Below are 25,663 nucleotides of genomic sequence, written 5' to 3'. Positions count from 1 at the left end.
CCGGGGGTCCAATTAGTCAGGAAAGGGTCAAACAAATCTAATCTGAGACAAAAAATATTCGGCTCCAAAAATGAAAAAAAAGTAAGGCTAACCCCTTTGCATTTTTGGCGAAAATTTTCGTGATTTTGAAAAGTACTGGAATAAATTCTGTCATGCACTATTCCGACGTAATTTTGCGAGAGAAATCGATTAGGCGCAGTCCCAATGCGCTGCGATCAACGCATCGAAAGTTGGAGCCGAAAAACGAGAACCTGTTTTTTCGACATTTTCCAGCAGGTGGTTTTTCCGTGGTAATTTCTCTCCTGTTGATTCCACGCTCTTTTCGCTGCGTTTTCTGAGTTCCTGGGGGTCCAATTAGTCAGGAAAGGGTCGTACAAATCGAATCTGAGACCAAAAATATTCGGCCAAAATATGAGTAACCCCTTTGAATTTTTTCAGTCCAAATTAGGCCAACTTTGAAACATATTGAAATCAAGTCTTTGACGCAGTGTATTGAATTTATTTTTTTGAGAGGAATCCATTGCGCACTGTCTTCACATGCTGCGAGCAACAATTGAAAACTCACCGCTGAAAAACTTCAAATTTTCACAGTGTTTTTAAGCAGATGGAAAGGAAAAATCACAAACACATAGCTACGAAATTTCAGTTTCAGTTTATTCGATATGCCCTAAATAGTTCTAGTACAAGTGTTCAGGCGTCAGTGTATACTAACTACTTTATCAAGTTTCCGAAGAGTATAATTATAATATCTTATATTAATACATTATAATAAAATTTTGTTTTCGGTAGTATACCGGCCCCTAAATGCTGCTTTTCTTAATTACTTTGAAACTGACTTTAGTGAACTTTTCATGCTTTATAAAAATGTTGTGATAATAGCATATTACTATATAGTGTTAGTTACGTAGCGTTTGAATTATTATTTCGTTCGAGTTGTTAATCATTATTTCTGCTTGCATTAAAAAATTATGTATTTTGCTTATGTAAGGCCCTTAGGGAGCTTCGGCTTCAGGGCCTAAAAATTTGAATAATAATAATAATAATAATACTAATGATGATATATTATACCACTAATATTATAATATCATTCTGAGTGATATAATTAGTACAATATTTCCAATAGTATTGGAGTTCAGGACAGAAAAAATGTAATGCGACGGATGAATAATACATAAGAAGACTGACTGCTACATAAGACAAAAAAACTGTGATGTACATTGCATTAAAGATAATTATTATTGTAGTTTGTAAGCGCAGTTTAAGTTCCGGCCTGCGTACAGGTGCAATGCACCTCTGCAGGCTACGAGGTGTATAATATAGTATTGTATTGTTACTATTTTACGTCACCTGGAATAAAATGAATAATCACTACGTCAATTTCTCCGTATTTTCTTCGTATCTTGTCAGTTGCTGGTCCGACGATGCGCTGAATACCTTTTTTGCAATCCTTGGGGTCCAATTAGTCCAATTAGAAAGGGTCATAAAAATCGAATCTGAGACCAAAAATATTCGGCTCCAAAAATGAAAAAAAAGTAAGGCTAACCCCTTTGCATTTTTGGCGAAAATTTTCGCGATTTTGAAAAGTGCTGGAATAAATTCTTTCATGCACTATTCCGACGTAATTTTGCGAGAGAAATCGATTTGGCGCAGTCCCAATACGCCGCGATCGAAGGATCAAAAGTGACAGTCTAAGGACGAGAACCTGTGTTTTCGATATTTTTCAGCAGGTGGTTTTTCCTCCGTAATTTCTCTCCTGTTGATTCCACGCTCTTTTCGCTGCGTTTTCTGAGTTCCTGGGGGTCCAATTAGTCAGGAAAGGGTCATACAAATCGAATCTGAGACCAAAAATATTCGGCTCCAAAAATGAAAAAAAAGTAAGGTTAACCCCTTTACATTTTTGGCGAAAATTATCACGATTTTGAAAAGTACTGGGATAAATTCTTTCATGCTCTATTCCGACGTAATTTTGCGAGAGAAATCGATTGGGCGCAGTCCCAATACGCTGCGATCGAAGGATCAAAAGTTACAGCAAAAAAACTATTGAATGATTTTTAGCAATTTCTGCTGGTTTTTCCTTCCTAACTTCTCTGCTGTTGGTGCTACGCACTTTTTGGCCCGTTTTCTGAGTTTCTGGGTATACAACTAGTCGAGAAAGGGTCATACAAGTCGAATCTGAGACGAAAAATTTTTTGCCCAAAAAATAAGTAAGGCAAATCCCTTTGAATTTTGGACGAAAAACAGCTAAGCTAGTTCTTTCGATTTTTTCAGTTGAAATTTTTCTAGATTTTGACGTAATTTTCCGGAAAAAGACGGTTGCGCGGATGGATCAGTTACTGCGAGCAACGTGTTAAAAGTGACAGAGGACAAACGGAAAATTGTGTTTGTATTTTCTCAGCTATTGATCCCATGATGTTCCACGTGTTGCGTTTGTATTCCCGAGGATGCAATCAGTCTATCAAAGGCTCGTATGAACCAATTTTGTGTTCAACTTAATTTCCGCCTCATGAACGGAAAGATAACAACTATTACGCCTTTTTGTTTGCCAAGTTTAAACGAATTTTTAAAAACGTCAGTATCAAATTATTTGGATCCTATCGAGACGTAATTTTATGGATAGAAACGACTGCGACAGGTCTTCATTCGCTGTGATAAAGAATACGGAATTTAGTCAGCAAACTGCCCCAGCAGTTGATGATGTTTCCAGAGTTTCCCAAATTTAAATTAGCTTGAGGACATCCCTGATGATAAACTTCTTTGTGAATGAATAAGAAGTCTTTAACAATGGGCGATAGCAAATAATACAAATCAGTCTGTAAACTGTAAAGGAATTCAGTTTATCTAATATCCATGCGATTTTCCAGGTTGAAAAGTTTTCCACCGACGGTCGTTCTGTTTCTATTATTCTAGTCATCTATAATAATCATATAACAAAAAACTGTAAAGCTACGTTATTACAAATATGCTTGATGTGGAGATATTGTTGTACATTATAAATTACAATACCGAGCGCTCGCGTGAAAGCGGGTTAAATTTACATGAAATAAATCGAAGCACTGACAGGCTTACGGAATTTATATGCTTAATTGTATCGCGATGGAACTGATGGAAATAAATATTATTAGTCACAAAATAATGTACATGCGACTACGAATCACATAAAGTAACCAAATCCGAAAGTCCTCTTGATAGCATCCCAGTAGTACCTCTCCCAATTCTCCTTCGTGGTGTCTGCTTCACTGAAAACGAAATCAAACCAACAAATAAGAACACGAAACCATTAGACTAAAATACGGTCAATTGAATAAGGTTCAATCAACCAATGAAGGGTAGAATAGCAAACAATCCAGAAAAACAATGCGCAGAGAGAAATGTGGGATATCAAGGACACTTACTTTGATGGTACGCCAGTTTGAGTTAATTTGACTTCGGTATGGTCATTTTTCTCATTTATTTCAAGTGTCACTTTGCTATAGTGCTCAGCAGGCCACTGTTTGCATCGCCAGCTTTGTACTATCTTAGACGGCGATAATTCAACGAATTCTCCATGTATATTTCCTCCAAACAATTCGAATTTTCCATTCTTTTTCGCATCCAGTTTCACCGGGCCTTTTGTGAAAGCTTGAACCATCTACACAAGTTAAAAAATCAAAACAAAGTAGTAATCAAAAAGAAAAACACTCAATACGGTTGCGGTGTGCATACGAAATGTTTGATCTTAAACTATGACCAAGGATCATACCGAAGTCGGTAATTTGATTAATTGGCTAAAATAGTTGGCTAATGAAATGTATGATCACACCTCAGTAGACGTGAACATGTTGTAGAACTCCTCTGCTCGGCACTGGAATTTTTGTTGCTGCTTCACGGTTGTTGTTGTTATTTTATAACCAAGTTTTTGACTATTCGATTCGACAACAGTATTCATATGCATCTGTAAAAGTAATGATTCATAAAAATGAATTAATGATGCAGCCTCACCAATTATGGATGTTACCAGACGATTACGGCAATGAAAAGTGTACATATGGCTTTGGTTTGCGATTTTATACTGTAAAAGAAAACTGCCAACAGATGCTTTCGATTTTATTTATAATAATAACCAGCTCGTCTCAAGTGTGAATATAGAGTTGAAGTATGCAAAAAGTAAATCTGACCTTAGCATCAAACCCAGACGTCATGTTGGATATTTTTTCGTTCATGCTTTCTTTCTTCGGCAATATCATGCCTTTGCTGAACTCTGCGAAAAAAAACCCAACAATGAATTATAAGAATAGAGTATTACAATAACCATTATGGCAACAACTGTCAGAAATAAAAGCAAGAAAATAGTGTGAATTGGAAAATTGAACAGAAAATATATAGGAATGGCTACTTCAACTGAAAGTAAAAGCTTGAACTCCCAGGATCAATTATCGTCATTCAAGAAATGAAAGAATATTCACCATCTTTCACAGTAAATTCAAAATTGTTACCTTCTTTCAGCGATAATACGTATTGAACTAATTTTTCTCTAATTGTATCCTTTCCTTTGGTATGTAGAAAATGTTTTACTGCTTCCCCTTTGTCTGTACTATCTTTTAGAGTAATTTCAATCTGCAAGTGGAAAAAATACACTACTTCAAAAATCATCGTCATTGGGTTATATCCGAGTCAAGGTTCACACTTTTAGACCAAGAGTACTAAATTTCATGAGTTTCAGTCGAAGTTAATTAACAATCTGCTATTTGAATCTATGAGATTCAATAATAGTGATATCAGAATCAAGTCTCTAGCACTATTCGTTACATAATTTCGAAAAGACTTACATCGACTTCTGAGACGTCATTTTCTTCAGACAAATTTGGTATATTTATCTTTCCGGCAATAGTTTCTTCTCCACTGTCTTCAAGTACCCATTTGAGTACTAAATTCCATTCATAGAAAAATATTAATTTCCCTTTCCTATTGTTGGCAACAGCTTCTCCTTCACATTTTTCAAACTCTGTCACCTTGCATTTCACTGCAAAAGTGTAAGGGGTGTAATGAGTGCATCGTTGAAAATGAATCGGTAAGATGATCAACTTTATTTACAGATAATTGCATACCACTATCTCCTTGAATAACTAGGTTGACAAATAATTCCTTTAACTTATCCTGCGACCATTGACAGGCATTTTTCTCGGTCCTAAAAGAATAAATTAATGAATGTTATCTCGAAAAACAGTATTGTCAATTGATTTGGACTTCAGTAGATTTCATAACTACAAATTCCACTATTCTGTAAACTCAACAAAATAAATAAAAGGCAGGATTAAGTGTCAATACCAGTGCCAATTGTTGACGTTCGTTGCATCTGGTCTCTCTTCGACAATCCACCGAGGGTCTCCTTCGCCCCACTTGGCCATGATCGATACAATCCGTACGGAAACTGGGTTAAGATTTCAGATTTCCACCGGTGTTACTTTCTTGGTAATGGTTTACCACGTCTCTAAGGTTAAACAGGAAGCGTGATCTTGAGATATTGTACGATAAAATATTTAATTATTTCAGAAAAGTTATTGGGAAGTATGCATTCAATTATGTTGATTCAAAAATGTGCAATGTTAGCAGCTTAAAATTTTAATTACGATTAGTTGCAGAATTCGAAAATTCAATTTACATACGTACCAGGCAAAATATGTTGAATTAATATCAGGTCCTAAAATGGTTTATTGGTTCAAAAATGTGCCGACTGATTGATCAGAAAATATTTTTTAACCCTCTTGACATTCAAGTCCAGTGCTGATCGTCTCAGGCTTACAGACTCAGAGCTCCGTGGTTTCTGGAACAACCTAGATCGTACCTCCTTTCCAGATTTTCATCACAATCTGTAGGGCTCTGTGGTGTTTAACTGTCTCGTGTACTTTCTCGAAATTTCAAGCATAGAGTATGTCAAAGATATACAAAGACCATACAGTTTGGCGGGTCTGGGGGTATTAGCAGTTTCACGTATTATCGACCAAGTAACTGACCACGCCGATAAAAAAAGTTCTTCTGAACCAACAATTATCACGTACAAAATTTTGGTAACATACCGTCGTCATTGTAAAATTCAAAAGTTGAGCGTTCGTTTCCTCACAAGAAATATTCACGCAGCAATAATACAACGGAAAAATTCATCTCAATCAAATATACGCACGTGTGGTGTTTATATTTACCTGAATATATCAAATCTTTTATAGGCGACAGTTGTATCTCTGAAACGCTAACTTTATTCTTTCAAAAAAAGTATCTTCGAATGTCGATTTAAATGTACTAGTTCTTATTTCAATATTGATTTTCCACAGCGATAGAAGTTATTCAGTCTTATGGGTCTCTGATTAATACAGAAAGTTAACTGAAATCGTACAGGACCAAACTATATGTACCAGTTGTGTTTTTCTTTTTTTCAGTTTTTACTTTATTTCTCAACAGCATGTCATAATAAGTAATAATTTACATTTATGATTGTACATTGTACGTTACATGTTTAACATACTCAAACGGAGGCAAAGCAAATCTAAATCAAATGTAATTTCAGTTACAGTTGAAACTAAATTGACCTTAAAAAAAAAAAAAAAAACATCTTTTTCATAAAGTGACCATGTAGTAAACACGATCATAAAAATAATAATTACTTAATGTATCACATAATTGTATTCGAATTCAATCTTTTAAACATCTAACGCTTTTACAGTTTTTTCAATCTAAACGAAATGGATATCTGTGAAAAAGATTCTTATCCAAGAAATATTTTGTCCATAAATCATGTAAATAAAAAAAAAAAAAAACTCCAAGGTATAAATGGTAAAAATTTTAAAGAATGTATGAATGCATTTATTGAAGGGTAGATAATGAGGTGTTCGTGTTCTACTTATCTAACCACTGGATTCTCACCTCTAAGATTCATTAAAATTTCTTTTCAAAATGATTATATATGAACGAAAAAAAAAACTGTCCTTTGATTTGAAATCCATAATTTCCATAATTATTATAACAGATGTGATCACTTGGTAATATTTCATACAGTTATTCATATCTCAGCTACTCGCAGGAAATTAGGTCTTGAAATCGAAGAAAACTTAATACTCACTTCCTCGCATTCGAAAAGGAGAATGAGAGAAAAAAAAAAGTAATCAAAGAGGTGAGTAGAAAACGAATTGTTTGAAAAAATAAAATTTTCTCGTTCATCAAGCGACAATTTTGTCAAATGTTATATTTTGCCAAAAAAAAAGCAGCTATAATCACGTAGTGTGAACGATGGATAATTTTTCACAATTTTATCTAAATCAAACGATATTTTCTTCATAATATATGTATTATGATACGATACCTATGATGATAGTGCGAGAAGCTTTAGAGTAAAGGGCTTAACCATCCCATACAATACATGTATTATACGTGCACACAGCTACATGTGTGTGTGTGTGTGTGTGTGTATATATATATACACACGCGCATGTGAAGTGATAGTCATATTCATTTGGTATATTTTGGCATACAAAATAATTTTATTTACAGTTCGGTATCATTACTTTAATCGATTAATGATTTGTTTTTTTTTTTTTCTCGTTATACTTTTACTAAGTTATACTAAGCGACGATAGTATTCAATATTCATCAGTAATATAATTAATAATATTTGTATTTATCAATCTGTATATGTATGCATGTATGTATGTATTTATGTAGACAAGTAAAAGGGGAGGGGTTGTGGAAATCTATTTACAAGAAACAAAATAATAATAATAATAATAATAATAATAATAATAATTTGCTGAAAATAAAAGTATTACAATAAGGTTGATCATCGTCTGGAAAACATTGCCCGAACGAGTGATTAATTTTATATTGTTTTTTCTTCATTTCTTTTTTTCTTATCATCTGATTATTCCCTACAGAGCACGCGTATGCATTATCGTTTTAAACTACCAGCTTCTGTATACGTTACGTAGTAAAGATTGCGAAAAGAAAACGTATACATGTTTATGTATATAATATATACATATATATATATATATATATATATGTAGATTCATATAAAGACAATTGAATATTTATTTTCTAAAAAAGTAATCTCATATACTATTACAATAACTGCTTATGGAAAGAACTATCGACCGTGAATAGTTTCTTCTTTGAACCTCTGCTCATTTTGCATGTATAAAAACGTTACTTCCGTTTGGATTTATTTTTTATTTTTAATTTTTTTTGTTTTCTTCTTGTCAACGCAAGACAGTTTATTGCATCCACAACGACATCATTAGTTATCTTTAAATCGATATAGCGTGATTATGATTAGTTTGAAAAATTGAATAGTTTGAAATAGCAATTTTGAAGCATGAGAAAAAAAGATATTGTAATTTTGAAGGGAAAAAAGTTATGTATAATATTTGCCGTAATTTAGAAAGTTTAAAAAAATTGCTTAGCTGAAGCTCGAATAATATTAAAAGAAATCTAAAGTGTGACTCGAATTATTGCACAACTCGAATTCTTTTACAATGTTTCGTTTTAATGCAGTTGAGTAAGACTATGTCGATCAAAAATAATTATCCAAGGTAAGTTGATAGAATGAAACAAAAACAGAAGAGCAAAATTGTCTTTACCCACAGGTATGATAAGATCCACAAGATTTCAAACCATCAAGATGCGAATAAGAAATGTGAACAAGGGCTAATCGATATTATCATCTTGAAATGCGACCGTTGTCGTTCTTATTACTATTATAGAAAATATAATTGTTAAATAATATAAAAGTATACAGACGAATTAATTGAAACGGAATAAACGTCTATTACATAACACTGTTATAATAAATCTAAGTTTATAATTTATACGATTTTCTATTTCAATTATTTAATATCCAATATTCTAACGTATTTATACAACATTATCATTTCAATATTATCGGACAATATCGGAGTTTAAAGTTTGACAATAATTAATTCTTAAACCGTACCTCCATACCTCAAGCTTTTTTGCCGTTTTTATTTCTTTTGTCACCCCCTCTTTTTTTTTTTTCTTTCAAATTCTCCTATAAATCTCTAATCGTCGATCCTAACTTCTACAAATTCATTCATTCATTGTTATAAGTATAATTTACTATTACCGTTTCATTTTGTTGAAGGATTTCGCCGAATTCCCAGACAGTAATATTTACAATTGTATATCTGGCCGGCTAGCCTTGTGACAATTCGAAAACGATGTTTTGATGAAACGTTAATGGAAAGGAAAAAAAAAAAAAAAAATATACTGTCACACCTTCCCAGAGTCAGCCAGCCTGCCACCAAATGCCAAAACAATAATCAATGAATGCAGAACTACTAATATTTTTTTTAGTAAAATTATTCTTAGGCAGTTTTACATAATTTTTCTCAGTATTAAAGTTAAGCGGCAGTGGTGGCGGCTGTTGTAAGTGATATTTATAATACAATAACTGTAGATAAGTATATAATTGAGTTTAACATCGAGGAAATCTGTTTCCAAGGATAAGCTATCGTTACGTTATTTTTTGTTGGTGTTACTATTGTTATTATTATTCTTACTTATGTTGTGTAAATGTTTTTATCTACAATCGTGACACGGCTTAGGTACACGTAATAAACTAACTATAATAATAATGATAATAATAATATTACTATATAGGATATAAAGGCATTGTCATACAACGACAAAAACTATTGAATATATGTTACTATATAATATATATATGTGAGATATACATATACATATATATACCTATATATATAACTGAAGTTGGATAACTATGCATCATTTTTCTAAGAGATGTTATAATAATAATAAAAAAATCTTTGCTGTTACATTCAATTAAGAAAAATAAATAAATTTTACACAGACACCTATTTTTTTTTTTTTTCCTATGTGAAATCAAACTTGCCACACGCAGTTTGCGATTTTTGTATACACCTTAATATATTCTCCATCCCGCCCCCTTCAACGATAATGTACGTATACATAATAAGGTGTTTAGAAAATAAAGAATAATAATTATAATAATCATGATCGATGGAGTTTAAATTATTGAAGTATAATAGATAGAAGACATGTGTATGTGCCACGTACCATGTATATGTATGATATTGATTATCAAGATAGGGACGGTCGTCAAAAGTATGATACAAGAGAAGAAGTAAACTAGAAAGAAGCAATATAATGAAAAAGCAACAAATAATAGCCAAAGGTGATCGAAAACAGTTCCCAACTAATTCCAGTTCCAGCCTATGTATGAATCTTTGATAAAAGAAATGTTTCATTCACCTTTTAGGCGGCAGTTGACAATTGGTGCGTTAATAGTAGATTACAAATTAACAATCTCGTTTTTTTTTATTTTGTTGTTTTGTTTTTTTTTGTTGTTTTTTCTTCTTTTTGCTGTCGATTGCATAGGTTATTTGAATGACGTTTATTTTTAGATTCTTGTCTTTCGTTCTGCCAATCAAATGATGCGATTAATGCGAGAAATATATTTGCGTACGACAGTGACCAGAAGCCAATAATGAATCGTGATTTTGTACAGTAGGAGTGATAATAATAACAACAACAACAACAACAACAACAACAACAACAACAACAACAGCATTAAAGTTTCACTAATCTGTTCCCATAATTATTATGTTACATTGACAAATGATTAGAGAAATCGTGAAAAAACAGCCTGCGATCAAAGTCACCGTGATGCAGAAGAATAGATGACGAAAAAAAATTTCGGAAAAAAAACAAACAAAAAAAGTACGCAGTCAGACTACATTTTACTTATATTCAGGTATATGCAGTTAACCGTTGAAACCTAGCCTCAATGACGTCGGTATATTGTTAGTGATTGAAAATGAACTCAGTCTCTCTCTTCCGACACGATGCAACGATTAGAGAAGAAAATGACGAAAAAAAAAAAAAAATTTAAATCGATTAGTTGTTATCTAAACGCTAGCAAAATCTACTACCTACAGATGTATCTCTATTATTACCTGAGTAAGTATAATTATAATAATAATAATAACAACAAAACAACCATTATTATTATTATTCGTTTCTTAATTATATGAAGATTCAATACTAGATTTCTAAATATATAAACCCACACACATATATATATATATATAGAATATGTTTATATGCATAGAATATTATTACGGTAATAGATAGGTAGATGTTGTGTTGTAGTTTTTGTTTATATTTTCTTGCTTTTGCTCTTTCTCCTTTCCTGTTCTTATGCTTTGTCCAGTTAACATCTTTGGTTGATGACATATTTTTTCCATTTTGTTATTCATATGGAGCCACATCTGTACACGCAACAATTGTCGTGTCAACACTATGTATTAAATTATTGTTGTTATTGTTGTTGTCATTATTATTACTATTATAATAATAATAATTATTATTATTTAGTCCAATATAAAAAAGTCTATAAATTAAAAAACACGTATTAAACTTATGATAATATTTAATAGATTATTATAAATGTTGTTGTTGTTGTTGTTGTTGTTGTTACTTTTACTACTATTGCTACCACTCAATCATCAATGCTGATTGCAATGATAAACTTTCGATCCAATCAATCATATGAATACAGGATTGTTATTAATATTATAATACATAGTTTACCTATAACAAATACAAAGAACGCACGTTCCTTATCATTATTATTAATATTATTACTGTTACTTGATTATTTATATAATTAATTCTTGTTATTGTTATTATTATGATTTACTTTTTATTTGCAGAGGTTTTTTTTCTTTTTTTTTTTTCTTTTTTTCTCTTTTCATCTACGGCTTCTTTTATGACAGTGAATCTGAGAGGGAAAGAGAGAGAAAGTGAGAGAACGTGCGTATGTGTGTTTGTGTGTGAATGTGTGTGTGTGTAAGATGAGAAATATAGGCAGAGATGAAAATTAGCTATATAAACATTTGTATAAATCGTTGCTACTACGTCGGATGGGACGAGTGCTGCGTAGAGGACTTGCTCGAAGTCTTGTAGTAGGAAGACGAGGAGGAGGACGACGAATGCTTTTCCTGAAACATATTTATCACGTTAATACTACCAAAAGCACAGAGATGAGGAAATGGAAATAAAGAAAACAATTACAATGAAAGTAAATGGTTACTTTTAACATTGATGATTAAGTGTTCAAATTTTTTCCGCTCAATAATATTCAAGATTATCAATTCATGAGCTACATTATTTTGCTATAACATTCTTATATAATAATTAAATGAAAATACGGGTTTGTTGTCTGGGAAAAAGATCTACCCTACACAAAGTCGATACATATTACGGAGTAAATTTTCTTTCGACGGTAGAAAAAATGAGAATGGTAAATATTTATTATTATTTAAACTGTAGTTCGTAGCGACGATATTTAGTTCCTGGCAAACGATAACGGTTGACAATCATTTTGTGGAAATAAAAGTTATCGTTGGTTGTATGTTCTATTAATGACACAGGATGCCTACATTAATTGATAATTAGTTGTCGCACATCTAACATATGATATATATATATATATAAATATCATATAATCAAAATACTGCTGCCAATTAAATGTCGAAATGAAAAAAATCTGCAAACAGCGAGACTATCGTGAAAGAAAAAAAAAAAAAAAAGCAAAAGATGTTCGTACAAAAGACGCAAGTACGGAATGTAAAGAAAACTGTTTAAAAGACAGGCATCCAACCTAACGAACTACATTCAACGCGCAATACGATAGTTGTGAGGTGGAAAAAGAGATCGGGATTTATTAGAGGATGCGATAATAGCGCATTATTAAATGCAAAAGAAACAGACAAATTGAAATTGATAATAAAAGATACTGCTACATAAGATTAATACAGAAAAGAGATAAGGAAAATATATGCAATAGACAAAGAAGGCCGCACAAAGAGTGAGTACGAAAGAAGGGAAGTTAGTACACGGATACACATCTACGGTAATGAACGCAAAATTGCCGCGTTTTTCCAACAAGGTGTAATTTACTAATATCACAACTATTTCTACTACTACTACTACTACTACTACTACTACTACTACTACTACTACTACTACTACTACTACTACTACTACTACCAGTACTACTACCAGTACTACTACCACTGCTACTACCGCTACTACTAACTACTACTAACTACTAGTACTACTATTATTATTATTATAATTATTAATATTATTATGATTGTTTTGTTGTGGTGTTGTTAAAAAGACAAAATAATTACTAAGGTATTCGTTTTCAATAGATCGTTTATTCACTAAGCATTTTTTTTTTTTTTTTGACCGCGCCGTGTATGTCACACGCGCTCTCACACAAACATATGCAGTATGTAATAATTGTTTTCAAGAAACACGAAGAAAAAGAAAAAGAAGGAACAGGAAATGTGTTTTGAAAAAAAGAAATGAACTGGGAAAAAAAAAAACAAAACAAAACTTCCTCCCCCTCTCTTCAACTTTTCCTTTCTCTTCAAGCCAAGTAATAGTGTTTGTATTTCATAATTTTTACCAGCGATAACGTTCAATTTTGTATTCGGTTTATCTACATAGTATTCAGTATCGTGTATTAATTGTTGAATTATCCAGATGGATATTAGATAGATAAGTTACAGTATTATGTACTTTACAAAAATACACATGCTTTGTACATGGCACGCCGATACAACAACAAAGGCAACGACGATGAAAACGGATACATTATATCTCATGAACATTATTCTTTCCTCGTTACATAATTAATTAATGTATTTTAGAGTAATCGAGGTTCAATTTTTACGTCAACTTTTAAACCTTACATTAACAAAACTAACTTATCGGATCTCTTTAAATCTATGTAACATCACTAATGTCTTTTAGATTAAAAAAATATTTATGCACATATGTATAAATATATATATATATGTATATATAAATACACATGTATATATTTGCAATATACTCCAAATTTAAGTTCTATTTTTAACAGCCATTACACCATAGCTACCTAGTAGAAATATAAATATTTGACAACCGTTCCGATTTAAAAATTTTTTTTCTCCAACACTCTTTTTCAACGCTTAGACCACCTTCTTGAAACAAAATTCTTTCAACTGTTTACTTATCTTTTTCAAACGGTACAGAAACCATAGCAATTATTTTGTCCTTTTGTATATAGAAATATATATAGATATTCTCTTAAAACTACGTGTTTATACAGAAAAAAATTTATTTATATATATATTTCGTATAGTTTTCAGAGTAATAATAATAATAGTAGTATTTATAATTATTATTGTTATCAAGAAATTACTTTACCGACACACACATGATACTCGATCGTTATAAATTTATTGTCAGACGTGCATAGGCTATACTTTCTCGTCAAAATTCGAAGCTAACTAATAATCGATTACTTTCACATACACAAAGGTGTATATAATAGGGTTTCAATTTTCTATTTTCACAAGCATACATCAGTTCATATTACCGATATTAATTTTTGATTTACATTTTCATACAACAAAAATATAAATATTACGAAGGAAACGATCGTAGAGATTAAATATTGGTATAATAATAACTTTGATAGAATATGTATGAAGTTTTTACGAACAATGTTAGGTGAGAACGAAAAGGGTTGAATATATAATCGTATTTCTTCAATACGTTGATATAATAAATATTTATTTCACCTAGTGTTCTCCATCGGTCAGAAAAGTATGCAAGAAAAATTTTAAAAACCCGAATTTTCAGTGGTTACGATCCTTCGACATATTACGTTTCTATGAATCAACTACTGATACCAATCTGAAAACTATGTCTACAATTTACAACTATAACTACGACTACGGCTACATAACTAAGTGTACAAAATAAAGTTACTAAACAAGCTTTGCTGAACAGCTCCTACATTTCATTATTCTCAACTCGATTCAATGATGTGAGATAATTTTTATTCGAAATGCTAAAACGAAACTTTATTAAGACGCACATGGATAGAAATTGAACTGGGAGAGAACTGTGGAGGAATACAAGGATTATTATCGAAACGCGCCTCAAAGTAGTAAGCTTATATAATTTAAAAAATATAATTATAAATGAAAGGAAGAACGAAAGTAGAGAAGAGTAGCGAGGTTTTAGTTCGTAGCTGATAATTATACCAGAGATCATATTATACGTATGTAATAACAGAAGATGGAATATAAATTTGAAGAGAAAGAAAAAAAAAAAAAACGAAAACTGATAGAAATTAAAAGCAATATAAAATAAATGAAAAAATAAACGAATGCAGATATGCAATAAAATATTTTCAATAACTGTATTGTAACGAATAGGGTGTGTTAATACAGTATTTTGGGTACCTCGATCATTGAACATTTGTCATTTTATCCCTTTTCACACTATAAAGAAAGTGCATTTCAGTATTTTCGATAAAGTTTTGACACAACGATTAGGAATTAAAATTATATTGTATTCTTTTTCGTTTTTCTCAAACTGATCAAAACACTCTGAATGTCACTGTACCGCAAGAAAAAAAAAAAAAAAAAAAATCATAATTACACATATTTATATTTCTCTACACAAAATTTTTGTGCTGCCATTGCAGAGGAGTTTCAATAAAGTTATTTACAAATTTTATAACAAAGAAGTGAGTGTAATTGGTTTTTCTTTTTTGTTCTTACTACGTTTACCCCATCAACCACCTTGCATTTTAAGCATCACCATACAAACACAACTCAACGTGTGCTTTATAATAATATATAATAATAACAGTAATGTAGAATACAACGTAATAAATATATAGCTATTCGAAACTAGCGATAACATGATTGTAAAATTTACCGTCCCTCAAACAGACAATGAGTTTAACAAGTTGTAAAATATAATTATATGTGTGTGTGTGTGTGTGTGTGTGATTATGCGTTGACTTGTTTGCGCATTTCTAGTCTCTATCTTGCTGAATAATAAGAACACAAATGTGACAACAAGGTTAAGTAATTGTGACGCTATAGGCAGATTAGTAGAATCGATGCAAAGTTATCATATGATCAGTTTCTCTATTGGACAGGAAGGAAGATGGAAAAATTATACAGAGGTTGAAAAAAGAAAAAGAAGAAAAGAAAAAACAAACACCAAAACCACAACTAATACTACATACAACGCGCGATTGCACGTTAATCAAACATAACAGGGTTGATTAGTCAATCTGTATAAAATGATATAATATAACATGAAATAAAGAATAAAACAAAATATGCTATCTAGATTTATAATATGACGATAAACTAAACACCTATAATGCTGCCAAAATGAAGTCGATCAATACTAATAATCACAGTGCACATCGTCTTTTAACCTTGACATTTTAATTCCTTTCCTACAATAAACGTATACGTAACAACTCTGAAGATTTCAGTTTGGAATTATCTCTATATCAGCTATATTTATATCGACGACTCAGTTTTGTCGCATAAAACGCGGGGGGGAAAAAACTACTCTTGTTGGTCTATTCGAGGCCATTTTACGCTAGGTTTATTCAAAATCGAGCTATCTCATTTCGTTCCTAATTAACCGATAATTTAGAGTACATTTTTATGTCCCGTTCTCTTCTTAATTTCAATATACGTGAAATTTTGAGTTCACACAACTCTGACTAAACAAAACCATATATACACACACACACACACTAGGATGGTTCTTAAAAAAAAAGTAATGTCTTAACTACGAATGCCCCCCCCCTCCAAACCACATCCAACTAATTTCGTAATTTTTTCAGATTTTTTACACAACTCTAAACCGTGTTGCCAAAGTTATGCTTCCCAATTAACGCTTTTCAAGGTAACAGTAAATCTGCCAAACGGATTTTGATGAAATTTACCATCAGGAGGTTTCTTGGATCGCCGATAACGAATCTGAACTCGAAATTTTGAAATTCAAAAGAACAGATCCAATATGGCAGTATCAAGTGACTTTTGGAATGCTTGTTTGCAAGTTCGAGTGCAGATTTGTAATCAGTGGTCCAAGGAACCCCGTTATATTAAAATTCATCGAAATCCGTTAAGTAGCTTTACTGTTGCATTGAATAGGGGTAAAATAGGGAAATTAACTCTCTAGCGCGTGGCACGAGTTAGTCATTTTCGGCCTATTTGGAGCCAATTTGGGGGATGAATCAGTTGAAATTCAAAAATGATCACCCTATATACACACATGTACATAAGTATACATGTGGAAAAGATAAATAAATTTTTTGATCGCTGTATACTTGTATGAAAGTTAGTTTTAATTTGAGCACTGCACAGTTATACCTACTATAATATTGAGTGTCATTTTCAAAATGAGCCTAATTGATTAGGTATAATCTGGACAGGTGTATATTACTCTCACTCCGTTTATCGTCAACAAAATTAATTTAACATGGCCATCGAGATACTAAGTTGAACTGACTAAGTTCAACATCAAGCTGTCTGTTCGCTGACTTTGTCTGACCTAACGTGTAAAAAAATATGTAGAAAAAATTTCACACAGAAATTCCTGATATAAAACGACTATGTTTAAAAAATATATTTTATTATCGTAGAGGGAAATATTCAAGAATCGATTCTACTAACAAACATCAATTTTGAACCATGAATTTTAGTTACGTCGATGAAAGTATCTAATGTGAACTTCCTCTAGTATTTGAGCAAATCATTGTGAATTCTAAGATAGTCAATGCCACAAAAAGTACACAAAATTGAAAAGATCCAGGATATGAACAAACCTTTACTTAAGAAAAGTATTTTTGAAGGAGTGGTAAATAAAAGGTGGTGTTGTTCATTGCACCACATTACCAGTCTTTCACACCTGCCCTCCTGATCCTACTAGTCCAATTGAATTCTCGGACGCTTCCCTGACAACACATGACGTCAAATTACAATAAGAGTCACAGCTTCTTTGGTAATTCAAGTCATGCCTAAAATACTCATGCGAAATGTTGCAAGACATATGGTTAGCAAACAAAATTGCTTCCATCCCTGATCAATTCCAAAATTCGAAACTACTAACACCGTCCGACGAACTGAAATTGGAAGGTTAAAAAAAATTTTATTCCCTCTAATAAAGTACACCCTCAAAGTATGACCATGCTTTCAGATCGTTTCGATTACTCAGGAGGTGGTGGTGGTGGTGGTGGTGGAGGGGAATTTTCCGGTGGTGGACCATCGGGAAGGGGAGGGGGCGTAGCGCGACTGTTTTGATCGTGACGACTGACGGCTATGGAGGGAGGTGGAACAGACGTATCAATGGCAGTACCTTCTGCGGTGAGAATAATATTTCCCGTTGTAGGATGATGAATAGGATAAATGGAAAACTGAGGTTGATATTGATGCATATAAACGCAGTTAGGGTCGTAAGGTACGTATCCATTGTGGGTGTAGACAGTGGTCGGTTGCTGATGTTGATAGCCAGGAAAGTAGAAGGAGGATGAAGAGGAGGAGGATGACAAGGAGTTTGCTGCGACAAGAGAAGACGACAACGATGAGGATGACGACAAAGAACAAGATGTCGAAGAGTTAAGGGGTGGTGGGTAGTCACCCCTGGCGTTGAGCATCAGGGGTGGCGGCGGAAGTTGACGGGGGAGACGCGGATGGGGGTTGTTCCGTCGAAAGTATGGCGAATGACCGCGAGCCGGAAACTGTCGTCCGCCCCTCCCGCCTCCACGTACCTTATTGTTTCCGGTAGTGTTTCCCCCCGTGTAGTGCCGGCCATTTTGCTGCCTTTCGCCGAGTCCCTGCTGACGCGGCTGCTGCTGATAGTTTCCGGCTGCGAGGATCATCGTCGAGCCACCCGTCACGGCCTGCGAGTGTTTCTTGGACGGCGGCACGCCGCCTGTCGGACTAGCAGCGTCGGAATCACGTTCCCGTTTCCTCCCCTCGTTGCTATTATTCCCAATCACAGGTCCCGTCCGTATTTTGATTTTGAGAGGCGCCTGGACCTGAGCTTCACCACCTCCGGTATTTTCCCCCCCCTTAAGACGCTCTTTCGGTATCTTTATCTTAAGGCTGGAGCCCTCGGAGGGCGTGTGCGTCAAACTGGCATCCCCGCCGCCACCGAGGTTTATCTTGTCTTTCGGTATGGTGATCTTAATAGGTACAGTCGTAGAGCCGGAGGTGGGCGGATTTGTCAACGGATCTTCCCCACTCCTCTCTTTGTCCCTGTGGTGTTTCTCCTTTTCGCGATCTTTGTGTTTGTGCTTGTGTTTCCGCTCCTCCTTCCCCTTGTCCCTGTCCTTGTGTTTGTGCTTTTCCTTCTTCTTCTTCTTTTCACTTTTGTGGTGCTCAGATCTCTTCTCTTCTGCTGCTGCTGTTGCGACAGGTTGCGTTACGGGTACTTGAGCACTTTGCACCGTCGCAGAGGCTCCCGCAGGCGCTTCAGAAACTCTCTCGATCGACGGAATATCAATTTGCTGCTGCTGCTGTAATTGCTGCTGCTGCATTTGCTGTTGAAGCAGTGAGGGTATCGGCGGCGGTGTATTTTCTTGGAGCAGAGCACTTATGCTTCTCGCAGACTTCAGCGGTGGCAAATATTCCGGGTGCTCGGGTTCCCGCTTCTCGTTAAAGTCTTGCCGAATCAATCTGGACGGATCGTACCCATTGGAGAGTGGCTGCTGAATCATAGCAGAGCCTTGGGTAATAAGGGAGGACGTATTCGTAGCACTAGTGGCGCCCTGAGGTTCTGGTTCGAAGGGTTTTATGAGTTCTGGAGGCTTCAAATCGCTCGCAACAGAGGCACTCTTACCATTCGACGGAGTAGAGTTATCTCTGATAGGCTGTATCAGTTCTGGGATTCTTCCAAGACTTTTCACGGCGTCGAGTCCACCTGCATCCTCGCCTCTAACCCTAGGCGGTTGTTCCGGCTCACACACAGACGATGCTCTGTGTCTCTTGTGCGACGAAGACGTGGCAGCGAGTTCGTTGACGCCTCTTTTAAAAGACATAGCCGGATGATCGCCGGGATGATGCAAAGCTCCGGGAGGACTGGCGAAAGGAGATACGAGGTCGATCGGTTCTTGCTTCATACTAATCGATTCCTGCTTTATGTTCCTAGCTGCGGACGGTGGTGTTTTCTGCTTAGGTTTCGCCCTCTGCGAATGACTCGACGACTCTCTTACATTCGGTACTGATTTCTCAGGGCTGAATAGCGATCGATGTTTAGATCCAGGCGGTGTTTGATGAGTGGACAAATACACCGCGGGAATTCGTTCCAATTCCTCAGGCCTTGGTTTTTTGTCTGTTTTAATATCGTCGATACTGAGGGGCATTGGTGTTGTTGTCGATCCCGGTGATCCAGCGTTTCCGTTTCGGACGGTCTCCTTCATGATCTGAGCAACGCCGTGATGACCGGAATACTGTCCCTGCATGGGCTTCGATTTACTGAGCATCTGTTGGCCTGCCGACGCCGGGTTTCCGGGCGATTTTTCCCGCCCCCCAAACGACTGCCCCTTCATCTGGTTCAAAACAACGACGGGATTGCCTTGCACTTTACCGTGATGGTGCGACTGCTTGGTGCTCATATTTGTGGGATACTCCTCTTTGCTTTTCTGAGTCGTTAATGATAACGGCAGAGGTTTTTCAATCAGCTTCCTCACCTCCTCGCACCTCTGTTCCAATATATCCGGCTGTTTCTTCTGTCTATCGACTCTGGAACCTTCCCCGGCATATTTGCTGTACAGTTTCTGCGATTCCTCCTTTCTGTGATCAGGTGGCTTGTGTCTCGCTGGATCGTATTGTCGCTTCTCAGTGCCGCCAGACTGAAGGTGTTTGTTGTCAGTCAAATAGTGAACTGCGTGAGGAACGCCGTGGCTGTTGTTACTTCCCTGTTTATCCTGCGAGGAGGTTTCGCCGGTATTTCCCTGGTCGTTTCTTCCCAACATGGGATCAATCATAGCTGACCCCCCGGAATTTTCGGAAACAGGTACGCCGTGTCCTCCATGAGTAAAAACTGTCCCACCGCTTGTTCCGCTGCTCGAGTTATATTCCCTGGGCATTCTTTGCCGTGCGGGATCGCGGCTAGATTCTCTCTGGGTCTGACTGTATCCAGAATGCCTCGAGGATGAGGGATACTGTGACGCTGGAAGCTGAGTGGCGGGCTTAAGGTGGTGGTGATTGTGATGCGCGTGTGGTTTTTGACCCGTCTGGGGCACAGAGTGTTTTCCTATAATCTGAGCACCGGGTGGAACTGGTTTGTGATGATGAGAGTGACCCTGAACTGTCGTGGCAGCCTTTTCACGCTCCAAACGTTCCCGTTCCTTCTTTTCTCTATGCTCGCGGTAGTCGACCGGCGGTCTTCCCAAAGATGAAGTGTTTTTCTTGTCATCCGAACGCTCCGTCTGATGCGTTCTATTTAACTGGAAAGTTGGTCCTCCATCCAAGGCGGAGACCGGAGACTGAATCTTGCGAGCCTCCAGATCCTGAGAAAATAAATAATAAATGTATTAAAACGCAACACATGTAAGATAAACATGGGAAAGAAATTTTGGCGGGATTTTGAAGCGCACTGAGATGCTGTTTCTACTATTTCAAACATGAAAGATTGATCGTGTGTTGGGATACTCACGTAAGGTGAATTCGACAAGCTGGCATGGCTCATGTTTGGACTCTGGTTTGCAGATATGCTCATGATTTTCTTTTTGAGCCTCGATGGGCATTTGTCGAATATGTGAAGAAACTCTGCGGTCAACTGCTGAAGCAGTTCAGATGTTACCGACCTGTCAACGTACCAAAACCAATGTTTTCCCTCGTTGCTTTGCGGTATCTACGATGGAATAATTCGGAGTGAATACGCCACTCAGAAGCGTGTCAATAAAGAAGAATTGACAGTTGTAACTAAAAATCGGGAAACATTTAATAAACCGCAGAAAGCTGTTCGACCTTTACCTCCCAATTGGACCATTTGCAGGCAAGGTGAATGCAGAAGCAAGCAACGACTGTCGGCTTATACTGAAGACACATTGTGGTCAGGTGCAAACTGAAAGCAAAGGAAAACGTACGTTTTAGACAAATGGATTATAACTTGAGAGTAAATTCTTTGGAAATATTGCTCAACAGAAAACTTTAAGTTTTTTCTGCGATTCTACTGGGTGAATATGACGTAGAAGGATTGTCACTATATCAACTATTCTACGATTGATAAATTATAAAGAAGAAAAGAAAAAATGCAAACAGTCCAAATTAGGCACTTTGTCAGGACTTGATATTTGTCAGTCTTTCATGAGTCTAGACTGTTTAAGACTTGATTCTAACTGGACGTAGTGATAGCCGATGTGAAAAGATTGTTATACAGAGCAGGTTCGATTTTTCTAAGGCTTCTTTGGAAAAACCTACCGCTTCAAGGGTGAAAAGCTCGAAGCTCAAAGCGATTTTTGGATGGAATTATGTGCGGCGGACTGAAAACTAAATTTGAATGGATTCAAAAAGAGTTTGGTGGATGAACTGGGGTCGACAGTGTGTAATTATTTTTTAATTAAATTTTTTCAATTTACCTTCGACTTGTTTAATCCGCATCGTCAACTTAGCTTACGAAATTAGCGCGACCGGGCTTCGCTTTGGGCATAAGTGTTTCTTTAGAATCAGACATAAACGCGACCGCAACGCAACGTTCCTTCCCCAAATAATACTGTCGACATTGAAATTGAAATATGAATAGGTGTTAATGAGTGGAATTCTGAAATACGCGTTACCGTAGCACATGGTATTGACTAATTGATCAGTTGTAGCATCATTTCCAGTTGTAAATAATTCATCACTCATCGTTAATGATAAAGAATCAATATGAAATTAAAAAATTGTTTAAAAAATCAAATCTCCAATCGTTAATGAGCAATAAGACCAAGGTCAGAATGTTGCGCCGTTGAGCCGCCGCCCGAGAGGCCTTATTACGAAAAGATAATTTATATTCGTCTTATATCGAGGTAAAGTACGAATAAATCATTAGCCACCTGTTTGATGCCATGAAGTAGGAAGTCTGCGCCAAGTCCTTGCTCGCTGAAAATGATATTATAATAATTTAGAAAATGCTTTACAGGTTAATTATCACCTGCAAGTAATTAATCTGCAAAGTTTGTGGCAGTGAAAAGTTACCTTTGACTAACTGGCAGCACCTGACGACATGCGTATGCGGATGATCGATGGCAACATTGAACCCGAGGGTTTGGAGCAGCACGTTCTCATTGAAAACTAGATCTTGGGCCTGTTCGAGGTATTGCTGCAATAAGAAACGCAGTGTTTCAAAGTAGAGGTATTTACGTGGTCGGCAGATGATGGGAGGCGATCAAAGACTAACTTCTGACTTTGTGTCCAGCGCAGGCTGCTCCCTGTGGAGGCAGAAGTATGCGACCTTTATAACGACTTCCAATTTCCGCGGCTGCTCTTCTACCTTGGCAGCCAAAAATAGGGCTGCTGTTGCTATTGCGTTCCTGTGGAACTGCGCTAGCGAGTGAAACACGTAGAACCGATGCATGTAGACTATTGCTGTGTTTATGCATAGCTGCGATCTGTTTGTCGCAATCCCATATGCGAGTTGTTGAGTTAAGGAAAATCGTGTTTCAAGTACCATTGAACTTTTTACTTACTCTATGCAAAAAATATTAATTCCAATTGTGCAGAATATAAGGAGGTTGCTTATTTAAACTGCTACAAGACGCATAGCCATCAGACTGTGAGATGTGAAAAATGATCGTAAGTACTAAGGAACAACGACGAAGTTATAAGATAAAAAATTAAAGCACGAGAATGATCAAATATGTGGAAAGCAGGACTTTTGTAGGTAAAACTTTAACCTGGCTATGCGGTACTAAAGAATAAATACAATGGTAAGGGCAAGGAAACCTGTTGAAGCGCATCTATAATATTAAAACCTCGTCCTAGTTGCAAGTAATAAACATGAATAGTGGCTTGCAATGGAAAGAATACGACTTATTCGTTACACCGTTGCTAAAGCGTGCTGCACTTACATAACAAACGCAAACAAGGATTGACGGTTTTTATTAAAACAACAACCTTATGGAATAGGAAATCATAAAATAACTGTTGACAATTGGGATGGTTTCAAAATGATCTAATCATCGATGAAGATGTATGTAGTCCTAGAAAAATTGTTTTAAAAAACGTACAACCTTGATGAAAATTGAAAAACAAAAAACACTTTTCGCAGAGCAAATTACAGACTTTCTTGATTAGTTTAGCGAACAACGAAGTATTTTTACAGACCACATTTGAAAATAACAGCAGTCTTAGGTAACACGTGCGGCACAAAGATAGCTAGTTTGTAGTCAAAACAAAACAGAGAAGGTTAAAACGCAGAGAATAGATAAGTGGTAATAAACCATAAACTGGAATTCCGCAAGTGTTTGATCGCTGGTTCGATAAATTTAGACTATAGAACACGACAATCCCAGTGTTTACAAAGCTTTACCTTATTTTTACTCTGGCAGTGACTCGACTAGTCACGGATATGAACTCATTGAACTTTCCCAAGTGTTGACTCACACTAGTTTGGGACGCCAAACGCGCGGAGGGTCCAGGAAACGGGAAGACGATGACAAGGAAAATAGGAGAAATGAAGAAGGTTTTTGAATAACTAGGAAGCGACTCAATAGACGATGATATAAGGCGGCACGCTGGATTCGCGGAAATGTCGCGTGCGTCGTTTTAGATAGGTAAATGCGAAGGTTAAAAAAGGATACACAGAAAGCCGTTGTCCCATATCTTGTATAAAATTTGCTGCCTGCTGACGATAACTTAGCTCTTTATCTGCGTCGAAACCGCATCTTCTGCTCGGGGTTGTTGCTAATTGTTCCTTCGTAAAGTACCATTTTTCGTCAGCCGCCATTTATATGTACACTTCTGGCGTATACGCAGAAACCCAGGCTCGGCTTCGCACTTCACGTTGTTCAAGGTTCCCGAGGTTGCGATCACGGCCGCCACCCGCCAGGAGATAGCTTCACGTCACGGAAACCGGAAGTAAGCGAACCACAAGGATGGAGTTTCAAAACCGCGATTCCAAGATCGTCTCAGAGCACCATCGAAGAGCAATTCACACCTTCAAATTTAATCCCACATGTACATACTTCGTATATTCACCGAGGTGATGATCAATTTTCGACAAATTTTTCACAGCGCAATAATAAATGTGATTTTTGCCACTTACTCGCGCGTCATAGGATGCGTCTCGAAATTAACTGGCGGCGCTAAAAACTCTCTAGAACGGAGAGAGCTACTTACAAACTCTGCAGCGCAAAAGAGATAAAATATGGTTGACAGCGCCAGGAGCAAAATCGGAACGCAACCATGGTCATGTTTTCCCCGTTACTAGCGCCACGCGACTGTGGATTTTAGTGCCAAGTGACGCGGCAGCACACAATGAGTCAATTTTGCCGACGAGAGGCGTCGGTCTATGGCCGTTCGAATACTTTATGGACGAAGCTTCGGAGACGTAATTTGCTCCTGTATCGTATCGGAAGCACTTAACCTAACCTTGTTGTATTGGTCCTTTCCAACTCCTTAGAGATTGTTTATCTCCCGATCGAGGTCCTCGCAGTCTTCTTGGCCTGTTGTTAAACATCAACGATCGATCCCGTTATGTAACGGACCCTTAGTCGGCTGCGTGCTTTCGCGATTTGACGAGGGCGGAGGATTGTTGGTTAGGATGTCGT

The 25,663-nt window shown here is 36.0% G+C and overlaps 2 protein-coding genes across 6 annotated transcripts; both read right to left on the bottom strand.

Moving 5' to 3' along the window:
• Positions 1 to 2,809: 2,809 nt before the first annotated feature.
• LOC107224422 (activator of 90 kDa heat shock protein ATPase homolog 1) lies at positions 2,810 to 5,876 on the bottom strand. The gene is made up of 9 exons (XM_015664461.2): positions 5,647 to 5,876; positions 5,305 to 5,467; positions 5,085 to 5,164; positions 4,806 to 4,999; positions 4,473 to 4,593; positions 4,155 to 4,237; positions 3,800 to 3,931; positions 3,393 to 3,628; positions 2,810 to 3,236 (listed from the first exon to the last, which is right to left on the bottom strand). Exons 2-9 carry the CDS (start codon positions 5,382 to 5,384, stop codon positions 3,152 to 3,154), a joined length of 1,011 nt encoding a protein of 336 aa, XP_015519947.1. The 5' UTR covers positions 5,385 to 5,467; positions 5,647 to 5,876; the 3' UTR covers positions 2,810 to 3,151.
• A 1,646-nt stretch (positions 5,877 to 7,522) lies between these two features.
• LOC107224430 (cyclin-T) lies at positions 7,523 to 25,617 on the bottom strand. 5 transcript variants are annotated; one of them, XM_046741048.1, is made up of 9 exons: positions 25,485 to 25,617; positions 24,695 to 25,050; positions 23,293 to 23,503; positions 23,091 to 23,214; positions 22,949 to 22,994; positions 21,882 to 21,978; positions 21,568 to 21,765; positions 18,677 to 21,421; positions 7,523 to 12,026 (listed from the first exon to the last, which is right to left on the bottom strand). In XM_046741048.1, the coding sequence occupies exons 2-9, from the start codon at positions 24,838 to 24,840 to the stop codon at positions 11,940 to 11,942; spliced, it is 3,654 nt and encodes a 1,217-aa protein (XP_046597004.1). In that variant the 5' UTR covers positions 24,841 to 25,050; positions 25,485 to 25,617; the 3' UTR covers positions 7,523 to 11,939. The 5 variants fall into 5 exon arrangements, with proteins under 5 accessions (XP_046597004.1, XP_046597003.1, XP_015519964.1 ...); XM_046741047.1 differs by lacking the exon at positions 25,485 to 25,617 and adding an exon at positions 25,159 to 25,356; XM_015664478.2 differs by lacking the exon at positions 25,485 to 25,617 and adding an exon at positions 25,159 to 25,356 and having other exon boundaries at positions 21,888 to 21,978.
• Between the last annotated feature and the right edge of the window lie 46 nt (positions 25,618 to 25,663).

Source organism: Neodiprion lecontei, chromosome 5 (genome assembly GCF_021901455.1).
Source record: "Neodiprion lecontei isolate iyNeoLeco1 chromosome 5, iyNeoLeco1.1, whole genome shotgun sequence".
NCBI lineage: Eukaryota > Metazoa > Arthropoda > Insecta > Hymenoptera > Diprionidae > Neodiprion > Neodiprion lecontei.
This window is presented reverse-complemented; position numbering and strand designations above follow the sequence as displayed.

Bases quoted from the DNA above. Each gene is read 5' to 3' on its own strand.
- LOC107224422 (XM_015664461.2), bottom strand. From the start codon at position 5,384: ATGGCCAAGTGGGGCGAAGGAGACCCTCGGTGGATTGTCGAAGAGAGA. The intron at 3,629-3,799 runs GTGTGATCATAC...TAACTTGTGTAG, and splicing joins ACATGTTCACGTCTACTGAG to ATGGTTCAAGCTTTCACAAA. The intron at 3,237-3,392 runs GTAAGTGTCCTT...TTTCGTTTTCAG, and splicing joins CAAACTGGCGTACCATCAAA to TGAAGCAGACACCACGAAGG.
- LOC107224430 (XM_046741048.1), bottom strand. From the start codon at position 24,840: ATGGCGGCTGACGAAAAATGGTACTTTACGAAGGAACAATTAGCAACA. The intron at 23,504-24,694 runs GTATCCTTTTTT...TGCGACAAACAG, and splicing joins ATGGGACAACGGCTTTCTGT to ATCGCAGCTATGCATAAACA. The intron at 23,215-23,292 runs GTTAGTCTTTGA...TTCTTATTGCAG, and splicing joins CGCTGGACACAAAGTCAGAA to CAATACCTCGAACAGGCCCA.